General features: G+C 50.3%; 1 protein-coding gene across 9 annotated transcripts in view; it reads left to right on the top strand.

The window, feature by feature from the left end:
• Nucleotides 1-24079, top strand: part of PTPRS (protein tyrosine phosphatase receptor type S) — a 162869-nt gene extending 138790 nt beyond the window's left edge. For 6 of the 9 annotated variants that reach the window (XM_054181822.1, XM_054181823.1, XM_054181828.1 and 3 more), the window contains 14 exons: nt 1827-1939; nt 4292-4339; nt 8514-8611; nt 11358-11481; nt 14275-14450; nt 15013-15132; nt 15260-15414; nt 17303-17588; nt 18068-18246; nt 19105-19231; nt 19315-19440; nt 20507-20661; nt 21348-21483; nt 21944-24079. In XM_054181822.1, the coding sequence (XP_054037797.1) occupies nt 1827-1939; nt 4292-4339; nt 8514-8611; nt 11358-11481; nt 14275-14450; nt 15013-15132; nt 15260-15414; nt 17303-17588; nt 18068-18246; nt 19105-19231; nt 19315-19440; nt 20507-20661; nt 21348-21483; nt 21944-22012 (1912 nt within the window). In that variant the 3' untranslated portion in view covers nt 22013-24079. The remainder of the gene's footprint in view (nt 1-1826; nt 1940-4291; nt 4340-8513; nt 8612-11357; nt 11482-14274; nt 14451-15012; nt 15133-15259; nt 15415-17302; nt 17589-18067; nt 18247-19104; nt 19232-19314; nt 19441-20506; nt 20662-21347; nt 21484-21943) is intronic. The other 3 variants (XM_054181829.1, XM_054181827.1, XM_054181826.1) reach the window with 1 other exon arrangement.
• Nucleotides 24080-24355: the final 276 nt, after the last annotated feature.

The following is a 24355-nucleotide window of genomic DNA, read 5'->3' as shown; positions in this document are numbered from 1 at the left end:
CTGCTTTCCTGGACAGCAAGCCAGACAGGTAAGAGCACCAGATTTGCCATTTACTTAGGTTCTTTCTTGCTGGCCTGGCTGTGCGTTAGGTGGTGCTTACTGGCTGTGGTGATGGGGCTTTGGTGGTACAGTTCCTACCGTTAGGTCTGTTCTCACAGACACCCTGCGTCAGACTAGCACGGGACTGTGTTTGATCAGGGCAGAAAAAGCAAAGAAAGCCCAGCTTTCTCCTGCTTGGCCATTCCTAAATATAATGGCCCTTTCTCAAGCTGAGCAGCAGTGACAGTAAACGGCTCATAAAATGTTGGGTTAATGGAGCAGAGAAACACCCATTTGTGTTGCAGTCCGAGGTGATCACAGGTTTTCTCCATGTCTGACTGCTCCATACCCGCTGTCCCTGAGCCACTGCCGTACTGGACGCAGAGTCTCACCAGCTGAGCTGGCCTCGCCACATTGCAAAAGCTGTTCTTGCCCCATCAGCCAGGGACTTCTAACAGAGTTCGTTTATGACTGCAAAAATGAGACTTATTTCAAACCATTTCCAAGGCTGGGAGAGCTTTCACTGAAAGTAACTGATGGGTTTAGCCAATGAACTATTAACAGCAGTTTCAGAACTGCGGCAAAAATAAACTACTCCCAAACTGCAAAGTGGTGTAATTCCAAAAATGCTGCCCCATGCAGTGCTGGCAGGGCTCATGCCACTTCTTCTAGCTATTAATGACATTAAGAGACAGCTAAAAACGTACCGAATAACCTCCTCTCTGCCTAAGTAATTGCCATTATTGCTGCAGGCATATTATTGGAGGCTTCTGTGCAACCCAAGCAGGGGAGGCGAGGATCTCTACAGCCACATTGCTAGAAGGGCTAGGACAACATTTGCAAGCCTCAGGGTCTGGGTACACGTTCCCTACCCGCTGGAGAAGGTCTGCTCCCAGCAGCTCGTCACTGTTCCCTTGCCAGAGGTTATCACATCTTCAGATCAGCACTGGGCTTTGCTTCCAAATTCTTTTCAAGGAGAATGAGCCAGGTCAGCAAAGACTTTTCGACTGCCTCAGCTAACCTAACCCATTTTGAGCAAAATATATCAGGAAGCACTTACATGTGCAACTCAGCTGGCAGGTTGGAGTGGGCTTCAGCGTCTGGCAAGGAGGTGAGACACATCTCAGCAGGCACAGCTGTGATGGGAGAGGATGCCTCTACACTCTTCTTTGAACCTAGATTTTTAGGGTTCTGCAGATCAAAAAAGGTTGAAAACCACTGCTCTGACTTCTCTCTCTGCAGCCAGGCACCGAGAGCTCCTAAACAAGCCAACAGAGCAATATCAGTACTTTATGTCCAAGGTCGCGGCCAGGAGATTCTGTACTTTTCCAAATGATTATGTTGGCTCTGGTTCTTTCAGGCTGAAAATGGCTCAGCCAGAATTGGAAGGTTTGTGCTTGCAGAGCTCTGCAGAGTTCAGTGGAGGCTTGGCTGTGCAGGGAGGCTGAGGTGGGAGTTCGCAGCACCTCAGCTGCTCCTTGCTGCCTGGCTGTCCTCCTGCTGTGAGAAGGGGGAGCTTCCAGGCTTGTCTGAAAGCTGCTGAGGGGCTGCTGGGCCGTTGTAAACCCATCAAATACAGCACTGACAAAACCTTCTGAACCCCATGCCTTTTCTGATGCTTTTTATGTAACTTACATCCTTGGCTGCCTCTGTCCCTGGCTTCAGTGGGAGCTGTGCTCAGGTCTGAACACGGCCCGAGGAGCTGAAAACACTAAAAGGCCCGTAAGCTAAGATGCTTTGTCTTTTTTGTTTGTTTGTTTCTTTTTTTTTTGTTTGTTTGTTTAAAGCAAAAGGAAAGATTCAGAGCCACGGACAAAATGCCTCCTGAACAACGCGGAAATCACCCCTCACCACCCTAAGGACCCTGTGGAAATGAGGCGCATCAACTTCCAAACTCCAGGTAACCGGCTGCAAACCAGCCTTTCTCACTGGGAAGGCAGGAGCGGGGCAACTGCCCTTTCCTCAGCCCCTTCCTGCCTGCGTGAAAGTTGCTGCAGTCTTTGATACCCAGAGCTAACCCCGGATGCAGCCAAGGAACCTCAAGCCTTGTCTATGCCAAGCGAGACTGCTGGAATAAACCTTTGCTGCGAAACCTCAAGGGCCTTGCGCAGGCTGTACCCAGCACCAGCAAGGCAGGAAGAGGGGCTTTCCTAGATACTCGGCTAAATTGGTGCATTCTGGGCTAAGTACGCAGCTGCAAGCGCCGTGGCCGTGCCAAGCTTGCCTGACCACCGTACGCAGCGCCTTGCCTCGCGCTGGGAGATGCCCAGGGGCGGTGGAGGTGACACGTGGTGGCTGCCCAGCATGCCCTGCTCCAGCCACATCTGTAACTGGCACTTTCTGCATACGTGCCAAAACGCTCCGGTTAGGAGCCAGGCCTGCCCCGTGGGTTGTGTGGAGAGAGAAGGGCGGCCAGTTGCTTCGCGCAGAGGAGGCGGCGTCTCCTCGCTTAGTGCAGACGCCATCACTGCGAGCAGCTGCCGAGCTGGCATGTAACGGCACTTAACTCCCGGGCAGAGAGGCTCCAACGCACCCTCCTTTCTGTACACCTGTGTCCCCATCTACATGCATGTCTAAGCTGCCTGCATGGCACCTCTGCAAGCCACCACTGACACGGCCCGGCCTGAGCACGTCCTCGCACAGACAGACACTTGGCGATGCCGAACGGTGCCTGCGAACTGGTACACCCCTCTGCCTCTGAGGTCCTGGTGCCTGAGGATTTGGAAGGGAATTTATGGTGCTTTTTGGGGGCTGGCTGTTGTTCTCAGTTTGTTTGTATTTTTTTGCTGTTTTGTGCTTGTTAGTAATGTTTCTGCAGCTCCTGTTTCCCCTTCCCATCCCAGTCCTGTCCTTAGCGTTGTCTGAGTTTTCTTAGGGTGAGGTTGGCAAGTCAGCAAGAACCCAGAGGGCAGGGGTCTTTGGGGGGAAGCACAAAGGCAGCACTGAGCTGAGGGTTTCAGATCAAAAAGAGTTAGGAACAACCCGTTGGTAGCAGCCCAAGCGTAGGCATGACTGAGTCTCGGCTGAGGGATGGGAGCGGGTTCAGTCCAGCATGGAGGGATTGAATGCAGAGCGGGTCCGCAGCAATTAGGTCCCTAAGTCAGCTCTCACTTAGTGGTGCTCTTGGAGGAGAGTCTGAAGGTGTTTGAGATCTTTTGAGTGTCCCCAGCTGCAGCTCAGCAGCAGTTTGCCTTTGTCTGGGCTCAGTGTACGTACTGGGTGCAAAGAGGAGCTCCCTTTGGGAGTGTCCGGGTTGGCTTCTGGGTGCTCCATGTGGTGGTGTGAGATCCAGGAGAAAGAGCTGCACTCCCCCATGTGAAACCTGTGCTGAGATAAAGACAAAAGGTTGTGGCCGTCCAGCTTAGCCTGGGAGTGCTGTTTCGTGTCCTTCCCTTGCTGGGTGTTTCTCCCTGTCCCCACAGGAGAGCGGGGTCAGCTAAGGGCACTTCCGAGCTTCGGTTGACGTGGCTGATATCGGTTGACGTGGCTGATAGATGAGTGAGTCTGTCTTCCGTTGACCCTGCTGTTTCGGTCGTGCTGTACCTCTGAATTCTTGCTCTAAGAGGCTTGTGAAAGGTAGCTAAGACACACAAACCTGCCGTTAAGGCTCTGCTAGGCAAAGGTCTGCGGATCTCAAAAGACTGCCTGGCAGACGGCACAGAAAGATGCTGCCACCTTTTCTTTAGAAGTTTGTCTAGCCAAGAGTTTAGCTAGCTAGTTTATTCTGCTATATAGTTCGTAAAGCAGTAAAAGGTTTTAAAGGATTTGGGAGAGTTGGTCACCTGCCTCCCATGGAATTTTGCAAAGAGTTGGGTGAAAATGGAAATGGGGGAAAAATCAGAGCTTGAAGTTTGTTGGTGGCCATGGAGAGACTGTGGTGCAGTTTGCAGGGGAAGACTCTGTAGGTGCTGTCTGAATTAAAGCCATATGAATTAAATGTATCGTGGTTTAGAGGAGGGTCTGTAGGCTCTTCTCCAGCCAGATGACCCAGGGCCCAGCCAGCAGAGAGTTTTGTCCTTGTCCCCAGCAGCAAAACAGAGGGGGGATGTGGGGCTGGGAGTGCGCGTGAGCATCTGTGCAGCTCGGAGAGGGGAAAGCGTAGCACATCTTGGAGATCCTGTCCTAGCCTAATCAGCACAAAAAATAACTTTCTTTTCCTCTTCAGATTTATGTTGTTTTTTGTTTTTTTATTAGCATGAAATTTTTAAAAAAGTGTATATTTTATTTATTTATTTTTTACTGTTTTCTGCAGATTCTGGTCTGAGCAGCCCTCTCAGTGACCCTGAGTTTGACTTTGAAAGTTAGTTCCTGTGTGTTTTTGTTCCTGTTGGTTTCATTTTACCCCCCCCATTATTATTTTTTTCTCTTCTGTCGCTTTCCTTTCCAATTCTGTTTCGTTCCTGTTATTTTCTTTTTTTTTTTTTTGCCAAATTCTCTGTATTCCTGCGGTGTTTGCCCATCTCATCCCTTTTCTGTGCCATCTGTTTGTCTGAACTGCGCTTCCAGTTTTACAGTATCAAATAACGGGCCTTTTGCAAGCCGAGAGTAGGAGCAGCAGCAGAATAGAGCCCCTGGTAGCAGTGTGGGACACTGTCTGTCCTTCTGTGTCTCTTTTGCTGTCTCAGGAGAAAGACCTGGGTTTCAAAGCTGCTTTTTCTGCCCATTGTCGAAGACGTTTCATTTCTGAAGCTTGGCTAAATGTCCCTCGTACTCATTCGCTGGCAGAAAGCGATCTTTTGTGCCCCGGTGCGTGAGCGTTGTGTCTGTGCGTGCCTGTGTTTTTGTGTTCATGGCTTCGTAACGTGGGGAAAGAGAAAACCAGAGCTGCAGCTGACGATCCCCTCGCTCTTTGGAGAGAGCCGCGCAGGCACCTTTTCATGGCAGACGAGGAGAAGGGCCATTTCCCATCTGTGGCAGGTGTCTCTTCCTTGGCACCGACTTGTTCCAGGAGCACAAAGACCAGCGGCCTTTCCACGGTCCTCCGCACCCCCTGGGTTTCACACAGGGTGCCATCCAGCCGCCGGGATTTTGCAAGGATACGTGGGCTCTGGCCCATGAAACAGATGTTAGGGTGACGTTTCTGGCGAGTTGGCTGCTGCACAGAGAATCAAGTCTTTTGTGATAAGATTAGAGAGATTCAAGTGATTGAAATGTTAGATGAGACCGGCTCTAAAAGACTTCATCCCCGTTAGAAGCCAAGATCCCAGCTTTGCTGGGTGGGTTTGAGTTTTGGGGATTTTTTTTATGCTGGGTAGGGAAGTAGATGTGAGGCTTTAGCTGACAAATGTGAAGGATCACAGATGCTGCTTGTGCTCAGAGAAGATGTGAGGCTTGGGACGTTTTTCTGAACAGTTTAATGCAAATATTGGTCTCTTTGGTATAGAATACTCCTGTCGATACTGTCCCAGTCCACCTGCCACCTCCTCTCAACCCCCTTATCGTGACAGAGGGTGTTTGTGGGGGTTTTGAAGCCACGCTGAACCTCAGCCCGCGGCAGCGGTCCCTCTGCCGCCCTCGCCGCTGCAGGAGGTCTCCCTGGGTGGCAGCCCCGCAGGTAGCCGGGAGGCCGCTGAGCAGAGGAACCTGCCAGCCATTTCCCTTCATGTCTAAATAAGAGTTATTGAATTAAAGCAGACAAAAGAGAAGCTGCTGCAGCTGACGCAGCAGCACCGGCTGGTACCACGGGGAAGTACCGCTCCTGGCCTGTTTAATGTCAAACCCCTCCTGGGTCTTAATGGGAACCCCGATGCACTTGGCATTTTGACCAGGAAAGTGTTTCTCGCTGCAGAGGTTTCCGGTCGTCTTTTATTATAAAGAGCCCTAGAAATCGATCTGACAAGGAGATTTCTGTCTTTAGCAGCAGCAAAACAAGGCAGGTTCCCGTGTGCTCTCAGCCAGTGGCTGTTTACAGCGGGGTGGAGGTAGGGGCAGCGTGTTCCCCAGCAAAGAGACAGAGCTGGTTTTAAGGAGCCGGTCACACTGAGGATTTTTCCTGGAGCTTTTATGAAGGAAATTTGCGAAGTGCCTTCAAGGGGAACGTGACTTCTCATTCCAGATCGGCACAGCGGGCCTTTCCCATGCAGCCCACTTGCTGAGAGGGAATGACACACATTGCTCCATGACTTCTAAGCCAAAGAGAGTCTGAAGGCTTTTTTTCTTGCTTGCTCATTATTATTAGGTTTTCTGATTGTCTTTTTTTTTTTTCTTTTCCCTTTTAACCTATGCGTTTACCATTTGGGATTTCATTTATGGCACTGTGTTTCTAAGCACGCTTCAGCAAATAATCCCGGGCTTTTTGCAGCAGACGGGTGTTGGCAGCTGGGCTGAGAGCTGCCGGGCTGCGCCCAGCCCGGGGGGAAGGAGTCAGCGAGGGGGTGACCTGTGCAGGTCTGGAGATGGTTTATGGAGTTGCCAGAAGTTGTTCTGAGTAGGGTTTGGCTTTGCTCTAATGCTACAGCTCAAGATGTGTTTGCTACCCTCTTCAGCCCTTACTTTCAGAGGCAGAAGGACAGACACTGAGAAAATAGTTTATAATATTGGTTTGGTCTCTGATCTCCGGCATCTCAGCCAGTGTGGCCTCCTGTCCCATGTGGGCAGAGAGAGGACCAGTTCCTCCGAACGCCCCCAGTCCGCATCGGTTGATGTGGTGGACGGCAGCCACCTTCCAGTACAGGGTGGGAAGCAAAGGAGAAATCCTTCTCTGGGTTCAGTGGGCTACAGGACAGCAAGGGACTAACCCTGAGGGGGGAGAGACTTGCTGCCCTGATGCTCAGCAGACTAGAATGGAACCAGCACAGCCTCCAGAATACTTTGGGGTTATTTTTGTGGGCTTTTTTGGTCCACTCCCCCCACCCCCTTCTACTTTCAGCCAGACTTCCTTGTGCTGAAAACAGATGTGTAGTTAGCTTAGGAGAAACCTTTTGGAGTGGTGGCTCAAATCCCCACTCTGTGGCAGACTCGTCCTGTCCCCAGGCCTGGGGGAGGCAGCATCTCTCCAGAAGTCACTGTAAAACTGAGGATGTCATGCTTGCTTTGCCATCTGTGTGCTGAGTTTTCAGAGTATCTGACCATGCTGCTGCCACCGCCGCTGCTTTGTCACACACCAACACCCACGGGGCTCGAAATTCTCCCTGGCTTCCATCTCTTCTCCACTCCTGTCCTTCTCACTGGGGGCACTGCCCAGGGCTTCTCGGCATGCTGCTGTCCTTGCCTGTCCGCTGTTGTTCGTAGCGGGATGGATTGGCTGGCAGACAGCATGGGAAGCCTTTGGAAAAAACATAATCCAATGCAGATGAGCAAAGCACGGAGCGCTTTTCCACCTCGATTTGTAGTGTAGCTATTTGAGATGATAGGATGGGAAGGATCCAGCTGCCCCTCTCAGAGCGGGATGTGCAAATCACACTTCAGACTGAAAACCCAGTCTGCCTCCCCTGCTCAGCCCCATTCGTGGCCGAGATGTGCCTTCAGCCTGACCAGTCTGACGCAGCGTGGCCCTCCCGCCACCAGGACGTCTCAGAGAAGAGTCTTGTTCCCTGTCTGCCTCGATACGAGTCCCCGTTCACGTCTGCCTCAATACGGGCACAACTAAGCGTTGGGGCGAATCACAAGGGCAGCAGGTAAACCAGGGTCATGAGGCATCCATCTCCCCAGCAAATTGTTTCCCATCCCCCAGACTGCAAAGGGTCAGAGGATCTTTTGCCACTCCGTCACAAAAGGTAATGACGCCCCCAGCAGAGACTGCGACGGGGTCAGTACAGCCTGCCCCGCCGGTGGAAGAGGGAGGGTGAGGACAGGGCAGCACTGGCCATCCGCGGGCTGTGCTGGAGGAGGAACATCACCCGCCGGCCGTGAGCGGGTAGACGAGCCAGTGCTTGACATTTCCATACCTGGTTGCGCTCTTGGAGCGGTGAAGGTTAGACCGCCGCGTCCACGAGCTCACCGAGGAGCTTACAGAGCCAATACTGTGCCGAGGACAGTTCCTGAAAAGCCTCCCCTGCTTCCCCCCATCTGCATTCCCTTCCCCTGCCCCACATCACCATGGTTGGCTGGATCCCTGCCCCTTCTCCTCTTTTGTGTTGGAGTTTGTTTATGATCATTGCGGGTGCTGTAACATTTGCTGCGTAGGTTCCTCTGGCAGCGTTTGCTCATTTTAAGTCCACTATTGGAATCGCTAACATGCATCTGCTCTTCGGATTTTCCTTTTTGTTTTGCTCTGATTTACACATTGAAAATGGGGCCATCATGGGAACACTCTCATTTTACTGTTTTTTTTATTTCCTTGATTTTTATTTTTTACTTCCAAGGACACAATTTCGAGCCCTGAATTCTTCTCTTCTAACCTCCCTACTTTCATTGCAGATCTTACATTGTAATTTTTTTTCTTTTCTTGTTTCTTCTTTCTTATAAAATGCGCAATGGTTGTGAATTTTAGCTATTATTAAATGAGATTCTTTTCCTGCTGTCTTTTCTTTTAGGTATGCTCAGCCACCCACCAATCCCCGTTTCCGAGCTGGCTGAACACACAGAGCATCTCAAAGCTAATGATAACCTGAAATTGTCCCAAGAGTACGAGGTATGAGCAAGAGTGAGTGTTGTGTGTGGTTTTGCAGAGCCAGGGCATTAGGAAATGCAGACAGGCCCTCATCCAAATAAACATAGCTTCATTTTAAGGATCCGGTTAGTTGAAATAAAAAAAGCTATTTATGTATTGAAAATTAAGTACTTGCTTAGTGCTTTGCTAGGTTCGATTCTGGACCATAAAAAAGAAAGAGGCTTGGTCTGTGAGCCACTCCTGCGCAAAGAGTGGGCACCTCGGGCAGGGTCCGAGCTCCCTTCCTGAAGGGGAGGCATTTCTGGAAGATGACTGCCAGACCGATGGGATGGGGGGTTGTTCTTGGGGGTGCCTGTGTCTTGCTGCTGAACATGGAGAGGACCAAGCCAAGGAACGTGATACCCAGTTTTACGTAGCTGAAGTTAGGGGAGGTGAACAGGAGGTCCTCCACAGCTGACGTGATCTGCAGCCGTGGGGCTAAAGCTGAGAAAACAGGATGATTTGTACCTTCCTTGTCTTGTCTGGGGGTTTTGTGCTCATACTTTCTCCTTCCTGCTGATGTTTGGTGACTCAGATGGGCTCCTGCAGGTGAGCAGCTGTGGCTCCTGGATTTGCATTTCAAATGACAATCCCAGACTGTAAAATTCCCACCTTGCCGGGACTGATGGGTCAGGCCAGTCCCAAGGCAGGCTGAGGGGGGAAGGCAAGGAGCATCACAGCCCCCACGTTACCGCTGCCACTAGGTAGCACGGCATCCTTGCCGCCAGACAGGGAAGGGCTGAGCGCTTGCACAAACCTGCTCCTGTCCGCTCGCCGTGTTGTGGGTGCATCAGCGCTGGTTAAATCCCAGTGCGAATGCCCAGTGCTGCTGGGACCATCGGTATGCGGGTTGCTTTCATTGCAGATTGAACATATGGTTGAAATTTTGTTGTTGTTGTTGTTCAAAGACGTAAAATGCCCCGATATTTTTAGACTAATAACTAGTCTAGACTGCCTAGTTCTGTTTGCAGGCAGAGAGCGAGGGGATATTTTCTGAACAAAGGACTGGTTCTGGGATGCGTTCTCCCCGGTCTGCCTTGCAGATGTCGGCATGCGTGAAGCAGCCCTGTACTCGCAGCTCCGCATCCTCGGAGGGGAGGTGGCGCGGTGGAGAAGGCGCATTTGCTCTGCTGGGGTCTTTCACCCCACATTGGGGCTCGGGGGGGAGCAGCAGCCTGTTAATACGCTCAATCCAGATTTCAAAGACTGATTTGCATAATGCAATATCCCAAGTGCCCTGGCTTCGTTCCAGCACAACCTCCTCTAGTGGGAGAGCCAGAGCTAAACAAACATCGCTAATGAAATGAACGCGAGGCAAGATTAGAGGGATAGAGAGCAAACAGACACATTACAACAGTATAAATACCCATTAGTTAGAAATGCTCTGCAGCGAGAGTGCAAGGGGACGTTTGTGTCGGTGGGTTTGTACCAGCGTTGCCACCACCACCGGAGCTGAGCCATGCCCGGGGAGCTCTGGGGTCGGTGCCGGCGGGGGTCGGCGGGTGCCTGGCAGGGGCCGACCTCTGCCAGCGCAAAGGGACGAAGCTGGGCGGGCGTCTGCAGGCCCCTGTCCCCCCCCAGCCAGGATGGCAGGAGGGGAGAGGGAGAGCGAACAGCGAGAAACACAGCTCAGCACGCTCCTGCCAAGCCTCCAATTGAGGCAAACCCCTAGGGTTCTGCAAAATGATGAAGGAATTAAGCCCTTGTTTTATTTAATTCTCTGGCTGAGGATTTAGAGGTAAACGTAATGAACCTAATTTCCATATCTGGGACAGCTGGACTTCAAGAAAAAAAAAAAACCAACCACCAAACCTGGCGTAAATCACCAGGACAGGCAGAGAGGATTTTTCTCGCCAGTGCATTTTGTTGTTTACTGCTTCATCCCTTCTAGGAAAAGGCCATGTTGATTCAATCTCTTCGGGCCAGGGTCCTTACCCCTTCTCTGTCTGGGGAGATGCGCTCATCCCACCCTGTGGGGCAGGCCGCACCCCGAAAGGGTGCTGTCCCCGCACCTTGCACGGGGAGACCTTCGGCACCGAGCCTTTGTGGTCCCAAGCAGTGCTGTCTCGGCTCTATCTAGAGCAGCCCGGTCCCTTCCCGCTGCCTGTGACAGCAAGGGTTTTCCCTTATGTTTCATATCCCGCTTGCACACGTTGTTATAAACCTTGTCCTAGCTTAAGTGTCTTCTTCCCCAGGTACTAGTACTCACCACGACACTGGTGTATTTATGCTCTCTTAATCATTGTTTAGTTTAACCATGTGCAGATTTAGCCTCTTCATCATTTCATAAATACATCCTGATGCGATTGTTCCTGCTCTCTCCCAATTGCCGGCCATTTATCAGTGTCGGTACCGCAGGGCTGTAACTAATCCAGTGCAGCCTCACAAAAGTACGGTCCAAGGCCTCTGTATTGCAGCCTGAAATTGCTCTGATGCTTTTGCCACCGGGTTGCACTGCATCATGTCAGAGGGAGAATTATCTCAGGTGCCTCTCTGGGGGTGCTTGTGGCCAAGCTCACAGCTTGGAGATGGGCTGTGAGCACCCTGTGGCACCGGGCTGGGGCTTTTCCACAGCAAAGGGTTCTTGAGGGCAGCAAACGGTGAATGCTGTGTTCCTCAGCTAGATCTTCAGAGCCATGATCTGTCCCACACAGAACAAGGTATTCAGAGCTTCATTTGCTGTTTTTCTCCTCTCTGACTCTTCCATTTTCTTTCCCAATTCCTCCAGTCCATTGACCCTGGCCAGCAGTTCACCTGGGAGCACTCCAACCTCGAAGTGAACAAGCCCAAAAACCGTTACGCGAACGTGATTGCCTACGACCACTCGCGCGTCATCCTGCTGCCCATTGAAGGTACTGTAGCATCTCTGCTCCTAGGGGTTAGCGCTGGGCTGAAGTTGCTGCAGGGAAACGTATTGCACACGCTCTTCCCCCGTTCCTGTTACCCTCTATTTATGTTCTTCTCTTAACGTCTCCCTGGGAGTTTAGCAAGCAGGAGATACCTCTGTAAACCAGGCATTTGTTAAATTCTGGTGACTGACATATTCCCTGGAGCTGCAGTCTCTCATTTCAAGGGCTGGTTTACCAGGAAGCTGTCTTCCCTTTACTTGGAGATCCCTGCGCAACACATTTCTGACTAACGGGAAGATTCAGACCACATAGTGCTTCAGAGAGAGCAGAGCAGGGCCGTGGGTGGCAGGGATTGTGGAGTGTATCTGTACGGCGGATGAATGAGAAGTAAGCACGGGGCTAATTGTACAAATGTGAGTGTCAGCAGCATAGCAAAGATGTGGCTGGCGAGTTGTACAGACATAAAGATTACTTGATATGCAGCTCCCGCTGCAGTCCCGGCCCCTAAAAGGCTACGAATAAGAAGGGGTTAGTGTTAGCCTGGTAGGTCATAAATTGTTTCCTGAGCTTCTTATGTGAGTGATGGTGCAGTCTGAAAATTTACATTAAATTTCACAACTCGTGGCTCTTGACAGAGTTGCGCTGGTGCGCGCTGGGATAAGAGGGGCTTTTGGTGGAGAGGAGACGGAGTTTAAGAGGGCACTGCTTTGGTTGCTGCTGACAAGATAATATTTGAATCTCGTTGTCTCGGGTTGTGTGTGGCTGTGCTGTACGGATGAAGCATTTAAGGCCAGTCTCGCATTGCCAAGAGCTGATCAGCTGAGCAGAGAGGATGTGGGACGTCCTAATAACGCCTGGTGAACGTAAAGGTTAATTCAGGAGCCTTCGTGACAAGGGAATTGCTAGAATAATCCCCCTCTGCTGAGGTAGCTCTGAGGGACGCAGGGAAGTGGAAGAGCTGTTCCTGAGGTAACAACAGATCACGGTGATTTGCCAAAAAGCTGCACAAACCTGGATTGGTCTTGTGTGCCATTAGAGGATTTTAAACATTCCTCATTGTGAAAATGGCTGTGTTCTGGCTTGTTTTGCTTCTGAGATTAATATTGTATGAGCCAAGGAAAGCAGAGTCTTTTAAAAGTTGCCTTGTCATTCAGGGGGAAAAGAGGAGAGCGCAAGTGTAGAAATGAAGGGCGCTTTGGGCTGGTCCCGGCTCTTCAGAAAGCAGAAGCAGGGGCTGGGCGCAGGCAGCCATCGTGACTCTGCCCGGGCGGCATCGTGAGGGACGGATGGTGCAAGTGCGATGGGCCAAGGTTTGATTTTCAAGCATCTGAGAGGTTCTGACATGTCTTGGCTGGTGCGTTCCTTCCTACCAGGCTGTATTTTATGCCGAGGGCTGGAAGATGAAAAGAGATGGAGGAATTAGTTGTTGCTTTCTCTTTGTTTTAAATCTGGATTTGTCAAGGCTGCAGATTGTCACCGTCTGCTTGGTCAGGAAGAAGTAGTGGCTTTAATTCCGTGACTTCTCTGTAACTGGGCCTGTCACACAGCGGAATGGTGCAGGAGCTCATGGCCACCATTTTAAATTACAGAGGGGACCCGAGGGGGCTGGAGAGGAGATTAATTCCGGAAGCTCAGCCTTGATCACGTTCCTCCTGCTGCTGCTGCACAGCCTCCTTCCCTCCCGAAATTTCAGTTTGGGATGGAATGGGGGCAGGGAACCCTCCAGAAATTTAATCAACAGCCATTTCTACCAGCAGCTGAAATTACCGAGTACCCTTGAGGACTGGCAGGCAATTCAGCGTGGATTGCACCTCGCCAACAGGAGCAGCAATGTCTATTGCTACAGCAGGAGGAGGACTAGCAACCCAATTTCATATTGGTACTGCTCCCCACCCTTGGCTCCCCCTCGAGACACGAGTTAAGCGTTCTGTACCGAGTTAATCATAGGTTAGCAGAAGCCTGCCAACCTTGCCAGCCGCTCGACGGTAATTAGGAACGGGCCAGATCGCCAAACAGCGCGGATCCTCCGTGCCAATCTCGGAGGCTCTCTAAAGCTGAACCTGAACGTCAGCGCTTGCCAGTGTCCATTTTAACTTCAGAGCGGTTTTCTCCCGCCATGTCCCAATCACCCTCTTCACGCTGGCAGCACCTCCTGCCATTCATATCAAACCCCTCAAGCAAGGACACAGGCAAGCAGCTGTAACTCAATAGCCCGTAACTCATGCGAATAGAAAAAAACCCACTCCTAAAAATGACAGCGGACAATTTAAAGCAAGTCAAAGCCTGTAATTTCAAAGCCTTTGCTGGCTGAATCAAGCCTGGTTTTATTCCTTACTTCGTCCAGCTGTAGCTCACAGCCTGGGATGAGAGTGTGGACTGCGCAGTTGCATCGACCAGGTGCGTTTGCTGCCGGACGCTGGGCGTTTTGGGACAAGGACTTGGTTGTGTCCTATTTGAGAGCAGTGAAGCAAGAGCCCTAGGCCAGGACTTCTGCTCTTGTTAGCAACACTAGCAAGAACGCCATGGTTTCAAGGCTTGGTGTTCAGTCTCTTTAATATCTTTTGCAAGAAGTTATTTCCCTCCCTGCAGTGCAGACCTTCGAGGCAGGAGCTTTAGCTGGGAAGCACTTGAAAAGACCCTGTTACTCCCAGCTGTGAGTGTAACCCAGCAAACCATGAAGGCTCCGCTGTTTTTGGAGAATTCTCTCTAACAACATTCCGGCAAAGATCTCCTCATGCTTCCATCTATATCAAGTCCTGCGGAGTCCACTAACTTGCTTTTGCTGATTTAATACAGGAATTGTGGGCAGCGATTACATCAATGCCAACTACATCGATGGCTACCGGAAGCAGAATGCCTACATTGCCACGCAGGGCCCTCTGCCAGAGACCTTTGGAGACTTTTGGAGGATGGTGTGGGAGCAGCGTTCAGCTACTATTGTTATGATGACTAAGCTGGAGGAGAAATCACGGGTAAGATGCATGAGAGGGATGACTAGTTAGTCACAATCCCGGGGGACTGGAGGGTAGGGTTGGGGAACAGCAGATCCCTTTGATCTGCAGCCCACATTTCTGTCAGTGGGGGATTTCTGCCTGCTTTGCCAGCACCCTGAAAGTTCAGTGATTCATTGCTTCTAAAAAAACAAACCATTCACCCTGGAAAGCTGCAGCATCCTTTGCAGCTCCAAGAGGACACTCAGTCCCATTGCATGCCTTGTGGGTCTGTCTCGGAGTTAATCATGTGGCAAGTTTCACATTCAGTTCTCTTGTTTAACAAGCCCCAGTACATTCACTCTAATCTTCAGGATCATTCCAGTCTATTGTCTACATGATCGATGTGGTGCATCAAAGCCTGTGCTTAGTCAGTAGGAGCTTTTCATGCCGGGTCTGGCCCTGTCCTGGTGCTCTGGACATGTCTTGAACCTTCCCTCCCCTTTGCGACCTCGCCGGCTTCACCTGTAACAACATGAGGGCAGAGCTTCCCCTGCAGCATAAGGGTTTGTTCCAGAGATTTGTGATGCCTCCTGTCTTCCAGATAAAGTGTGACCAGTACTGGCCAGGCCGAGGTACAGACACCTATGGAATGATTCAAGTGACATTACTTGATACCATTGAATTGGCCACATTCTGTGTTCGAACGTTCTCCCTTCATAAGGTGAGCTTTCTCCCGCTCGTTTTTTCCCCGGAGATGGGCGATGGTGCGCTCTCCTCGCACAGCACGGGCAGGGTATGGTCACGTGCTGGTACCTGGCGTTACTCTTGGTGCTCTTTTGTCTTTGCAGAATGGCTCCAGTGAGAAGCGGGAGGTCCGCCAGTTCCAGTTCACAGCGTGGCCTGACCACGGTGTACCCGAGTATCCCACCCCATTCCTGGCTTTTCTGAGACGGGTGAAAACCTGCAACCCCCCTGATGCTGGTCCCATTGTGGTGCACTGCAGGTACTGATTTCTTTCACCTAACTCTTGCACGGGGCCGTCTACAAGGGAGACAGAAGTCAGTCGGATGTGGATCTGCACCTAGGAGACACGTGCGGTCTCCTAGGGAGCACCCAGCAGAGAAGAGCTGTCTGTAGAGTGGATTCCCAGCCAGCGTCTGAGGAGGATACTTGGGGTTTTGTTTGAGCGCAGAATTTCCTGAGGTGACGAGGGGTTTAGTATGCACCAAATCACTCAGATCTTGTCAGGAACGGGAAGCGCCGCGTGCCGTCCTGGTGTCTGGTTCTGGGTGTAGGGGTTGTTTCTTGTCATGGCGGGAAAGGAGGAAGATGGAGTGCGAGCTAGGAGGCTGCTCGGTGTTGCTGCATTGGGTGTTCGGGAGGCAGAGGTGCGTCAGCTGTCAAAGGGAGAGCTGACAGCGATTGAAAGAGGGGCTTTGTGAGTGCTGCAGCCATTCTGATAATGACGAACTGAAGGCCCCTGTGGGCAGGGAGCATTCCCTAATTCAATTTACAACCCAACGAGGAATGCTTGCAGCCTCAACTCAGATAAATCCCTGTGTTCCTCAGGAGGGTGTGGAGGAGCCTGCAGGTTACTCGGCGCTGAGGAAAGACGTCTGAATTTTAGAGGCTGCTGGGGGAAGCTAATCCTGCCTTTCCTAGAGCGTGCCATTTAAACGGTCTTTGTAAGTGGGCAACTTATCACTAACCTTGCAGATGGCAATTATCGTGCACCTCTCAGAAAATGAATAAAGAGAGCTGTCAGCTCACAACATACAGGAACCAGCTCCCAGATCAGCTGCTAAATTCGTGCCAAAGCTCCAGTCACCTGCTTGGTTCAGGTGTGAGGCAGTCTAATTAACAGAGATCAAGGGGGCTTTATGAAAGAAGGGACTGCACTGGAATAGTAAAAGGAAACCCTTTATTAGCAGCAGCAAACGCACAGGCCCACAGAGCCCTGCTGATTCACAAACGCCATTACACACAAGTTTGATGTTACCTTGATGCACAAAAACATTTAGGAAAAGTAGTGACGCATGTTATTCATTACAACATCGGTAGTTTCTCAGCTGTTGAAAGATCTGAGTGATTAAAGGTGCTTTTTAAGCCCTTAGATTGTGCCAGCCTTTTGTTCAAGCCTAGAGCCCCCTACCTAGAATTGTCGTGATCGATGTCTGGCAGGAGAGCTCTCGTCCTGGGGATGTCACCGATGGCGGGCAGATCAGTACAGAGGGGCACTAGGCACGTCACCAGAGGCACGTTTTCATCTGCTGTCCTGTCCTCGGGTGGCATAAGCCCAGACTTGGTTGTGGAAGTTTCTGCTAAACTGGGCTGAGACTGGAAGCAAAACTCTGCACGTTGGGTGCAAGCTGAGCACTTCGTCCTGACCGGCACAGGAGAGGAGGGGGTTTAGCAGCACTGGCTCCGATAAACGGCTCTTTAGGTTCCAGTGCAGCCTTTACTGGACCCAGTACAGCACTGTGCTCTCGCACCAGTGACTTTGGTGTCACCACTGTCCTCTTCTGCACGCTGTACAACCATCCAAACCCTCCAACACAGTCAAGAGCAACACACTGAGGGGAGCATCGGTTCCATTAGGCAAGTTCCTTTAATACAATGAAATTTATGAAACGGCTGGACCCACGCATTTGGCTGGTTTGCCAAGATTCCCTTTGTCTCAGTCCATCAATAACCACGGTCACAAGGCTTTGGTTCCTTCCCAGTGACTGAGTGCATTTGCTGTTTGCTCTCTGCCTTGTGCATCTGCTTCTACCCTGTGTTTACTGCTGTTTGTGGCAGTGGAAACATCCTCACGCGTGGGTGGCCTTTTGGAATATCTCTCTTCAGCGGCAGAATAGTCCAGCACTTCATTTTTTCCCTTTTCTTTCCAGTGCGGGCGTTGGACGGACCGGCTGCTTCATTGTGATCGACGCCATGCTGGAGAGGATAAAACATGAGAAGACAGTGGACATCTACGGGCACGTCACCCTCATGAGGTCACAGCGCAACTACATGGTACAGACAGAGGACCAGTACAGCTTTATACACGATGCCTTGCTCGAGGCTGTTGCTTGCGGCAACACAGAGGTCCCAGCTCGGAATCTCTACACCTACATCCAGAAACTGGCACAGATTGAAGTCGGAGAGCACGTGACAGGCATGGAGCTGGAGTTCAAGGTACTGGTAGATGCCTGAGTGGGGACGGTAGTCACTGGGGAAGGCTCTGTATTCCTCACGGCGCTTTGTTCTGCTGGCACTCAGGCCTAGCAGACAGGGAGCCTTTATACAGCTGATGGGAGCTTTTTGCTTCCATGTTAGAGAAGTAATTGCTTTCTGACTTAGGCTACCCCTCGTTCCCAGGGGAGAGAACTACCTGCCACTGCAGGAGGCTTGTCTGGTCATTTCAAATCCAGATTGAATTTGCTCACTCTTTAGATTGGGTTTTTAAGCGTCTTTTTTTTTTTTTTTTTTTTCTTTTAAAGTTTGGCTGGGGGAAAGGTCTCAGACTACTCCCTGCCCCCAAAACAAAGGAGGGTGCACAAGGCAGACCAACGGGGTGGAACATGGAGGGCATGTTAAGTGGGCTGGCATAGGGCTTAAGCAAAAAAAAACCCAAACAACTGAACAAATGGCTGTGACTCTGCTTTTGCCTTCAGCGACTCGCCAACTCCAAAGCCCACACCTCCAGGTTCATCAGCGCCAACCTCCCGTGCAACAAATTCAAGAATCGCCTTGTCAACATCATGCCATACGAGACCACGCGGGTCTGCCTTCAGCCCATCCGAGGAGTGGAAGGGTCAGACTACATCAATGCCAGCTTTATCGATGGCTACAGGTAAACGGCACCTTGTGCCCCGCCGCGCTCAGGGAGTTCTCTGCATGTGAGTCTGCGGATGCAGAGGTACTAAGGGATGGATTAGTCTCTTGTTCTGGCCCATCGCCTAGCTATACTGCGCGCACTGGGGCAGTACTAGAGGTAAATTCACTCTTGCTGATGGCCAGCAACCCACAGTCAAACACAGACTTCTGATAGGCTTTATTCTCCGTGGTCTTAAAATTACTTATCCCCTAAAGCAAACCAAACCCTTCTCCACCTGCAGATCCTAAACATAGAGTGTCAGTGAGGGGGTGGGTTTTGCTATTGGGAGGTTTCTAAAAACAGATTAGCCTTTTTATTACTTTTGTGATTTGGGAACGTTGCAATTCTGACGGCTTCCCACAGGCAATACATGCCACGTGCTCCAGCCCTCAGCGCTGCAGCCCTCCGCTGGTGCGCTCCGAGCCTGGCCAGCTACAGCCGAGCCCTGACGGAGGGAACAACGCAACCCCATTTGCGCCATTCCTCACCTCCGGGTGCAGGGGCTTAGGGCAGCTCCGGGCTTGGCGGTTGAATTCTTGGTGCTACTCAGGCCCAGAAAGCATGGACTCCATGTAGGGTTTCACATTAGATTAATCTGGATTTACCCTTGGAAACGGTAATTAGACAGTGCTTCAGCACTGGGGTTTTTTTTTTTGACCATTAGCACCAAAGACACCTCCCACCCCTTCAGACCTTGCATTGTTCTGGTTCTTCCGCAGCATTCCCATTTGTTTTCCTACTCTCCAGTTCTTGTATGCTTTTCCCAAAGCTGGTGCCCAAGCAATTCTCCACAGCCCCCCTTGACGCACCCCTTGTGCTTGGGCTCTATTTCAGACAACAGAAGGCGTACATTGCTACTCAAGGGCCGCTGGCAGAGACCACTGAAGATTTCTGGCGGATGCTGTGGGAGAACAACTCCACCATTGTCGTGATGTTGACTAAGCTTCGTGAGATGGGCCGGGTAAGCGTGTGCTAAGGACAAACATGGCAGGGAGCCCACATCCAGCACAAGGGCTAACAGCGATCTTTCTTTCTCCTTGTCAGGAAAAGTGCCACCAGTACTGGCCAGCGGAGCGCTCTGCCCGGTACCAGTACTTCGTAGTAGATCCCATGGCTGAATACAACATGCCTCAGTACATCCTGCGAGAGTTCAAGGTCACTGATGCCAGGGTAAGCGCCTGCTGCGCGCTCCGTGCTTGCGAGGGTCGTAGCTGGGGCTGGGCTGGGCTGGTTCAAACCCTGCAATAGGGAAGGGGCTTACAGAAAACCAGTGAATTTGGCACGTTTGGGTTCCCATAAGAAAGAGTGAGGAGTAAACTCTGTGAAAGTCTGGGATTATCATCAGTGGAGGAGAGCTTGGTTGTGACAGGGAACAGAACACAGCAGCGCAGCTAGATTGTACTTGAATATATCGTCTTACAAATTGAAAGTAGTTTTCTAACCTCTGCTCAGTAATCACAGTAGTGAGTCACTTCGTTAGAGATGTACCCAGCTTTTGGTTTTACTGGCAGCTTACTGAAAGTTGATGAAAGCAGAAAATAATACCTCCCCAAACACCTCAAAAACCACAGACTTGCAGAGGGTACTCTGCACCCTCCCAAACACATGCACTTCTCCTCGGGTTTGAAGAGGAGCCACCCTTAAGTCATATTCAAAGGGGCACATTCACTCAAATAATCTTAGATTCAATGTCAGATTTCTCCTCCGAAGGAATATTTCGGTACCTTCTGAAATTTGTTTAGCAAATGTAACCCTCTACTCTCGAAGTAGTCTTTTGAGGTTGCCAGTCTTACAGAACCTGATAACTCTATTTGCAAGGTTGAGGAGGAGGATGCCCCATCAGTCCTGGTAGAACAAGATTTATCTTCCTGTCAGCTGTAATTCTGACACTGTGGCAGCTCTTTCTCAAGATTGATAGAGAGGCCACAACCTCACCTTGAACGTGCCTTTGCTGAAGGCTCCATCTGTGCAGTCTTCGCAGTGGTCAGGGCGTTCAGCTCCTGCCGGGAGCATAGATCTCTACTGACAAGCCGACTCCAGAAATGTCAACTGCAACACGAGCAGCTTCATCATTATGTAGATAAAATACGTCTATTTTCACTTGATTATAACACAAAGTTGGCTCAACTTTTTGTGCCCCTTAATCAACTAACAACAAAATGGGAGATTTTTTTTGCCTTTTGTATTTAGTAGCACGAATACAGGTTGTTTTAAATATTACCATTTTCTCCCCCAGGACGGTCAGTCACGAACTGTTCGTCAGTTCCAGTTCACTGACTGGCCAGAACAAGGCGTGCCAAAGTCCGGAGAAGGTTTTATCGATTTCATTGGACAGGTACATAAGACCAAGGAGCAGTTTGGCCAGGACGGCCCCATCTCTGTCCACTGCAGGTAGGCACGCGCAAACAGAAACATCTAACTTACCTGAGGACGCAAAAGAGCAGAAGGAATTAAAATCCTACTGATATCTCCCTCCTTTCCCACCCCATCTTTGCAGGCAGATTCTTGGGGGTGTCTGGAGGGGGTGGTGCCAACCAAACTCATCTCCCTTCAGACCTGGGCACTGCCCGCAAGGCCCCTGACCCTTTGTATCCAGGGGAGAGAGATGAAATGCTGATACTCTGAAGGAGACGGGAACTACAGTATTAATCAATATTTGGCCTGCAGAATTAGAAGCATTTTTTTACCAGCCTTAGCCCAGTTCTGCACCTCTAACGCTGCTGGGTTGTGTTTGCTGGTAGCAAGAATTGCACCTCCCTGCCCCTGGGCAGCAGGGGATAATGCATTCTTCAAATTATTTAATTTAAAAAGCCTAGTGTTACATATTAGTAATCGTTTTCACACTGAATGCTGTTTACCACTACCAAAAGCTTTTAGTTTTTTCACTTCGCTTTCTCCAACATTCATTTGGGTCACACGCTGGCAGTTTTACTGTTCCCTACCTCCTGGAGGACTGACGGAGGCTCTTCAGTTCCAACATATTCATAAGACCCAGCCCAACCGTGCCGTACCCTCAGCATTTAGAGCAGCCGTTGAACACTAACATACAGTTTCCTTTTCTTCTCCCGTTCCTGCAGTGCTGGCGTGGGCAGGACCGGCGTGTTTATCACATTGAGTATCGTCCTGGAAAGAATGCGTTATGAGGGTGTTGTAGATATTTTCCAGACAGTAAAGATGCTGCGAACACAACGACCTGCCATGGTGCAAACAGAGGTAAGGGGGCGCGGGGAACCCGTCCTCTGTCCCAGTTTAGAGCTGCATAGCAAAACGCCGCGGCTGCAGAAGTGCCTGAGCGGAGCCGGCCTTTGCCTTTCCAGCCACTAGCAAACCCTGAGCTGAAGGCTACTCAGCGAGCCCGGGCTGCGCTGCTGATTTTACCTAAGTAATAAAAATTCCCATTGTTATACAGTCTCTTAAAGATTTCACCCCCCTCTGCCAGCCCTGGTGCTCCTCTCGTCCCCACCTCTGAGGCGAGGGGACTCCCCTGCCTCTCAAGGCAGCCCACCGACCCAGAGACGATGCACAAACAATAAAGGGAAGGGATTTCCCTTCCCAGTTGTTCGCAGCTCTTTGAGAACAGAAGATTCCTGCCCAAGTCTGTGCTGGGAAAGCAGGGCAGGATCCCGAGGAGCCGTTTCAAAGCTCTGACGCAGGTTCTCTTTACTGTTCGCAGGACGAGTACCAGTTCTGTTACCAGGCAGCTCTGGAGTATCTGGGAAGTTTTGATCACTATGCAACATAAAAAGCCATCCGTTGTGCAGACTCTACCAACCACTTAAGTCCTGAAAGGCCTCTTTTGACCCAGGGGGAGCGCTTGAACTTACAAAACTGAATCAGAAGAAGTACCTTTTCATCTGGACAATGCATTGGGGAGCAGGGGGAAGGATCGAAAGGAACACCCCTTCAGGAACTCCATGTTGTAACCTGGACCGTGAAGAGGCAGCTCAGGAGATTGCTGAAGGACTGCTTTAAGTGGTGAACTTGTTACCTCAAGTGGTGTTCGCTGTGGAGGACGTATGGACATCATGAAACAGATCCAAAAGCTAAAACACAGCTTGCGAAACGTTACCGCTGGAGAAGGGAAGGAAACCGACTTTGGTTACATCATTAGAGTTCAGTTTATTTACTAATATAGTTGGCAGTCTTTAAAGGAAGTCACTTGCAGAATTGAAGGTGTTCTGTAAAAGATAAGAAAAGGAACTAAATCTCAACACTTAGGCAAACTTAGGGTCAGGAGTTCTTCTAGCTGGAGTCTTAATAACCTCAGTATCAGCATTGGGATGATTCTGGGCTTACAGCACCTTGCAAACAGCATTCACGGAATGCCCCTGCCACGCGAGAGGTTTTATAGCTCACATTTTGAATACTTGGAACATTCCTCATTTCTTCTAATTCCAAAATTTATTTTTTAGGATATTTAAAATTCTAGAGAAAGAGAGAGATCCAAAACCCAGACTTGGCTGTTTGGTGTGGCCCCCTCCCCTCGCACACCGCTGGGACAGGTAGAGGCAGCAGCTTCCCTGGGCCGGGTTTGCTGACCGCGGGTCCTGTCCCCCCTTTTCAGCACATCCAGCTATCACAAAGGCATTAATTCGAGCAGTGGTGGGACACCCCCCCCCCCAAAGAAAGGCAGCCCCTTTCCCATTCTCTTTGCACATTCACCCACCCCCACTTCTGCTGCAAGCTGCTGTGCCGCCCCCGCCAGCCCCCGCCGCGGGAGCCAGGAGCATCTCTCCGAAAGGAGCCCGAGAAGCACCCGTAAGAAATTCATTTCCAATAGCCAACGGCTTCTTGCTGCCAGCCCCTCGCCTCTGCACACAGCGGCTCTCCGGGAGCGATGCAGAGACACTCTCAGGACTGTCCCGGTACCACGTCACACCAGGCCCTTTGGCACAGCTACGAACATGCCCCAGCTGTACAAATAACTGGGAGAGATCGAGTAAGATGCATTCAATGGCATATACTGTGAGTGGCTTTCTTTAAAGTATCGATGTAACTGTAACAAGTGACATTACCTTTTTTTTAAATAGTGTATTTTTTCCTTTTTTTTAAAAAAAAGACAAAGAATATCAGTCAATGAATTTAAAAGAAAAAATTTGCTTATTTGTTCATATTATGTTCAAAGACAGTCTATTTTTTCACTGTAGAAATGTTACGTGTAATGGCTGTGATATATAAAAATGCAGTGCAAATTGCTACTTCTACATATTGCTTTTCTACCATTTAAAAGGTTTAACTTGCTCATATAAGAACAAAATGTCCTTTCTGGATTTTTTTTTTTTTTTGGGTTCTTTTTCTTTTCAATCGCAGACATATCAGGTGTCTCTGGAAGGGTGTGAGGTGCGCAGGCAGGCCTAGCCGCGGTGGCAGCACCAACCCGCTCCCCTTCAGCCGTGGCCGTGTTGCCTGGTCTTAAACAGGGCCAGGGGTGAACGGGGAGATTAAACGCTACCAGTGTCTTACCACGAGTGAAGGCAGAAGGACGGCGCTTCCGAAGCCGTGGCACACGTCAGACATTCTTTAACATCAAAGGTGTGTTGTAGGTAACGGCCCGAGTCTGTCTGTGCGCTGGGTTGTAGATTCAATGCTCTCGTGAGTGCACGTGACGAGTTTTCTTGCAGAAGTGCACAGAGGACAGCATGTCTTGGAAAAGATGCTCTTCCCTGAACACTGCTTGCCTGTGACTTTTCCTTTTTTTATTTTTCTAGAAGGGGTAAATCATGGCCATCAAGTGCTACCCAGAAAACCCCACAACAATCTATTTCCTGTCTTTAACTGAAAAAAAAAAAAAAAAGAGAAAAAAAAGAAACGAACGAAAGGCTTCTTCGAGATTTTACTTCTTATTTGTGTGAAAGTTGCCCAAATTTCTAAGTATGTTGCAGCAAAATCTTACTGGACGAGCTGGGGGGAGGGGGGAGGTTTTTTTCTTTGTATGAGAGCAAAGTGCTGTTGCTTTCACACTGTTATTTCAAACTGAAACAGTAAGTGGTTTTCATACCACTGTGTATGTAGATATATTGACTTTGTATTAAAGGAAGATTGTCTGAAAGGCCTGACTGCAAACCTCTTTGTTGGTGGAAGTGGG

The sequence above is a fragment of the Rissa tridactyla genome, chromosome 22 (assembly GCF_028500815.1).
Source record: "Rissa tridactyla isolate bRisTri1 chromosome 22, bRisTri1.patW.cur.20221130, whole genome shotgun sequence".
Lineage (NCBI taxonomy): Eukaryota > Metazoa > Chordata > Aves > Charadriiformes > Laridae > Rissa > Rissa tridactyla.
This window is presented reverse-complemented; position numbering and strand designations above follow the sequence as displayed.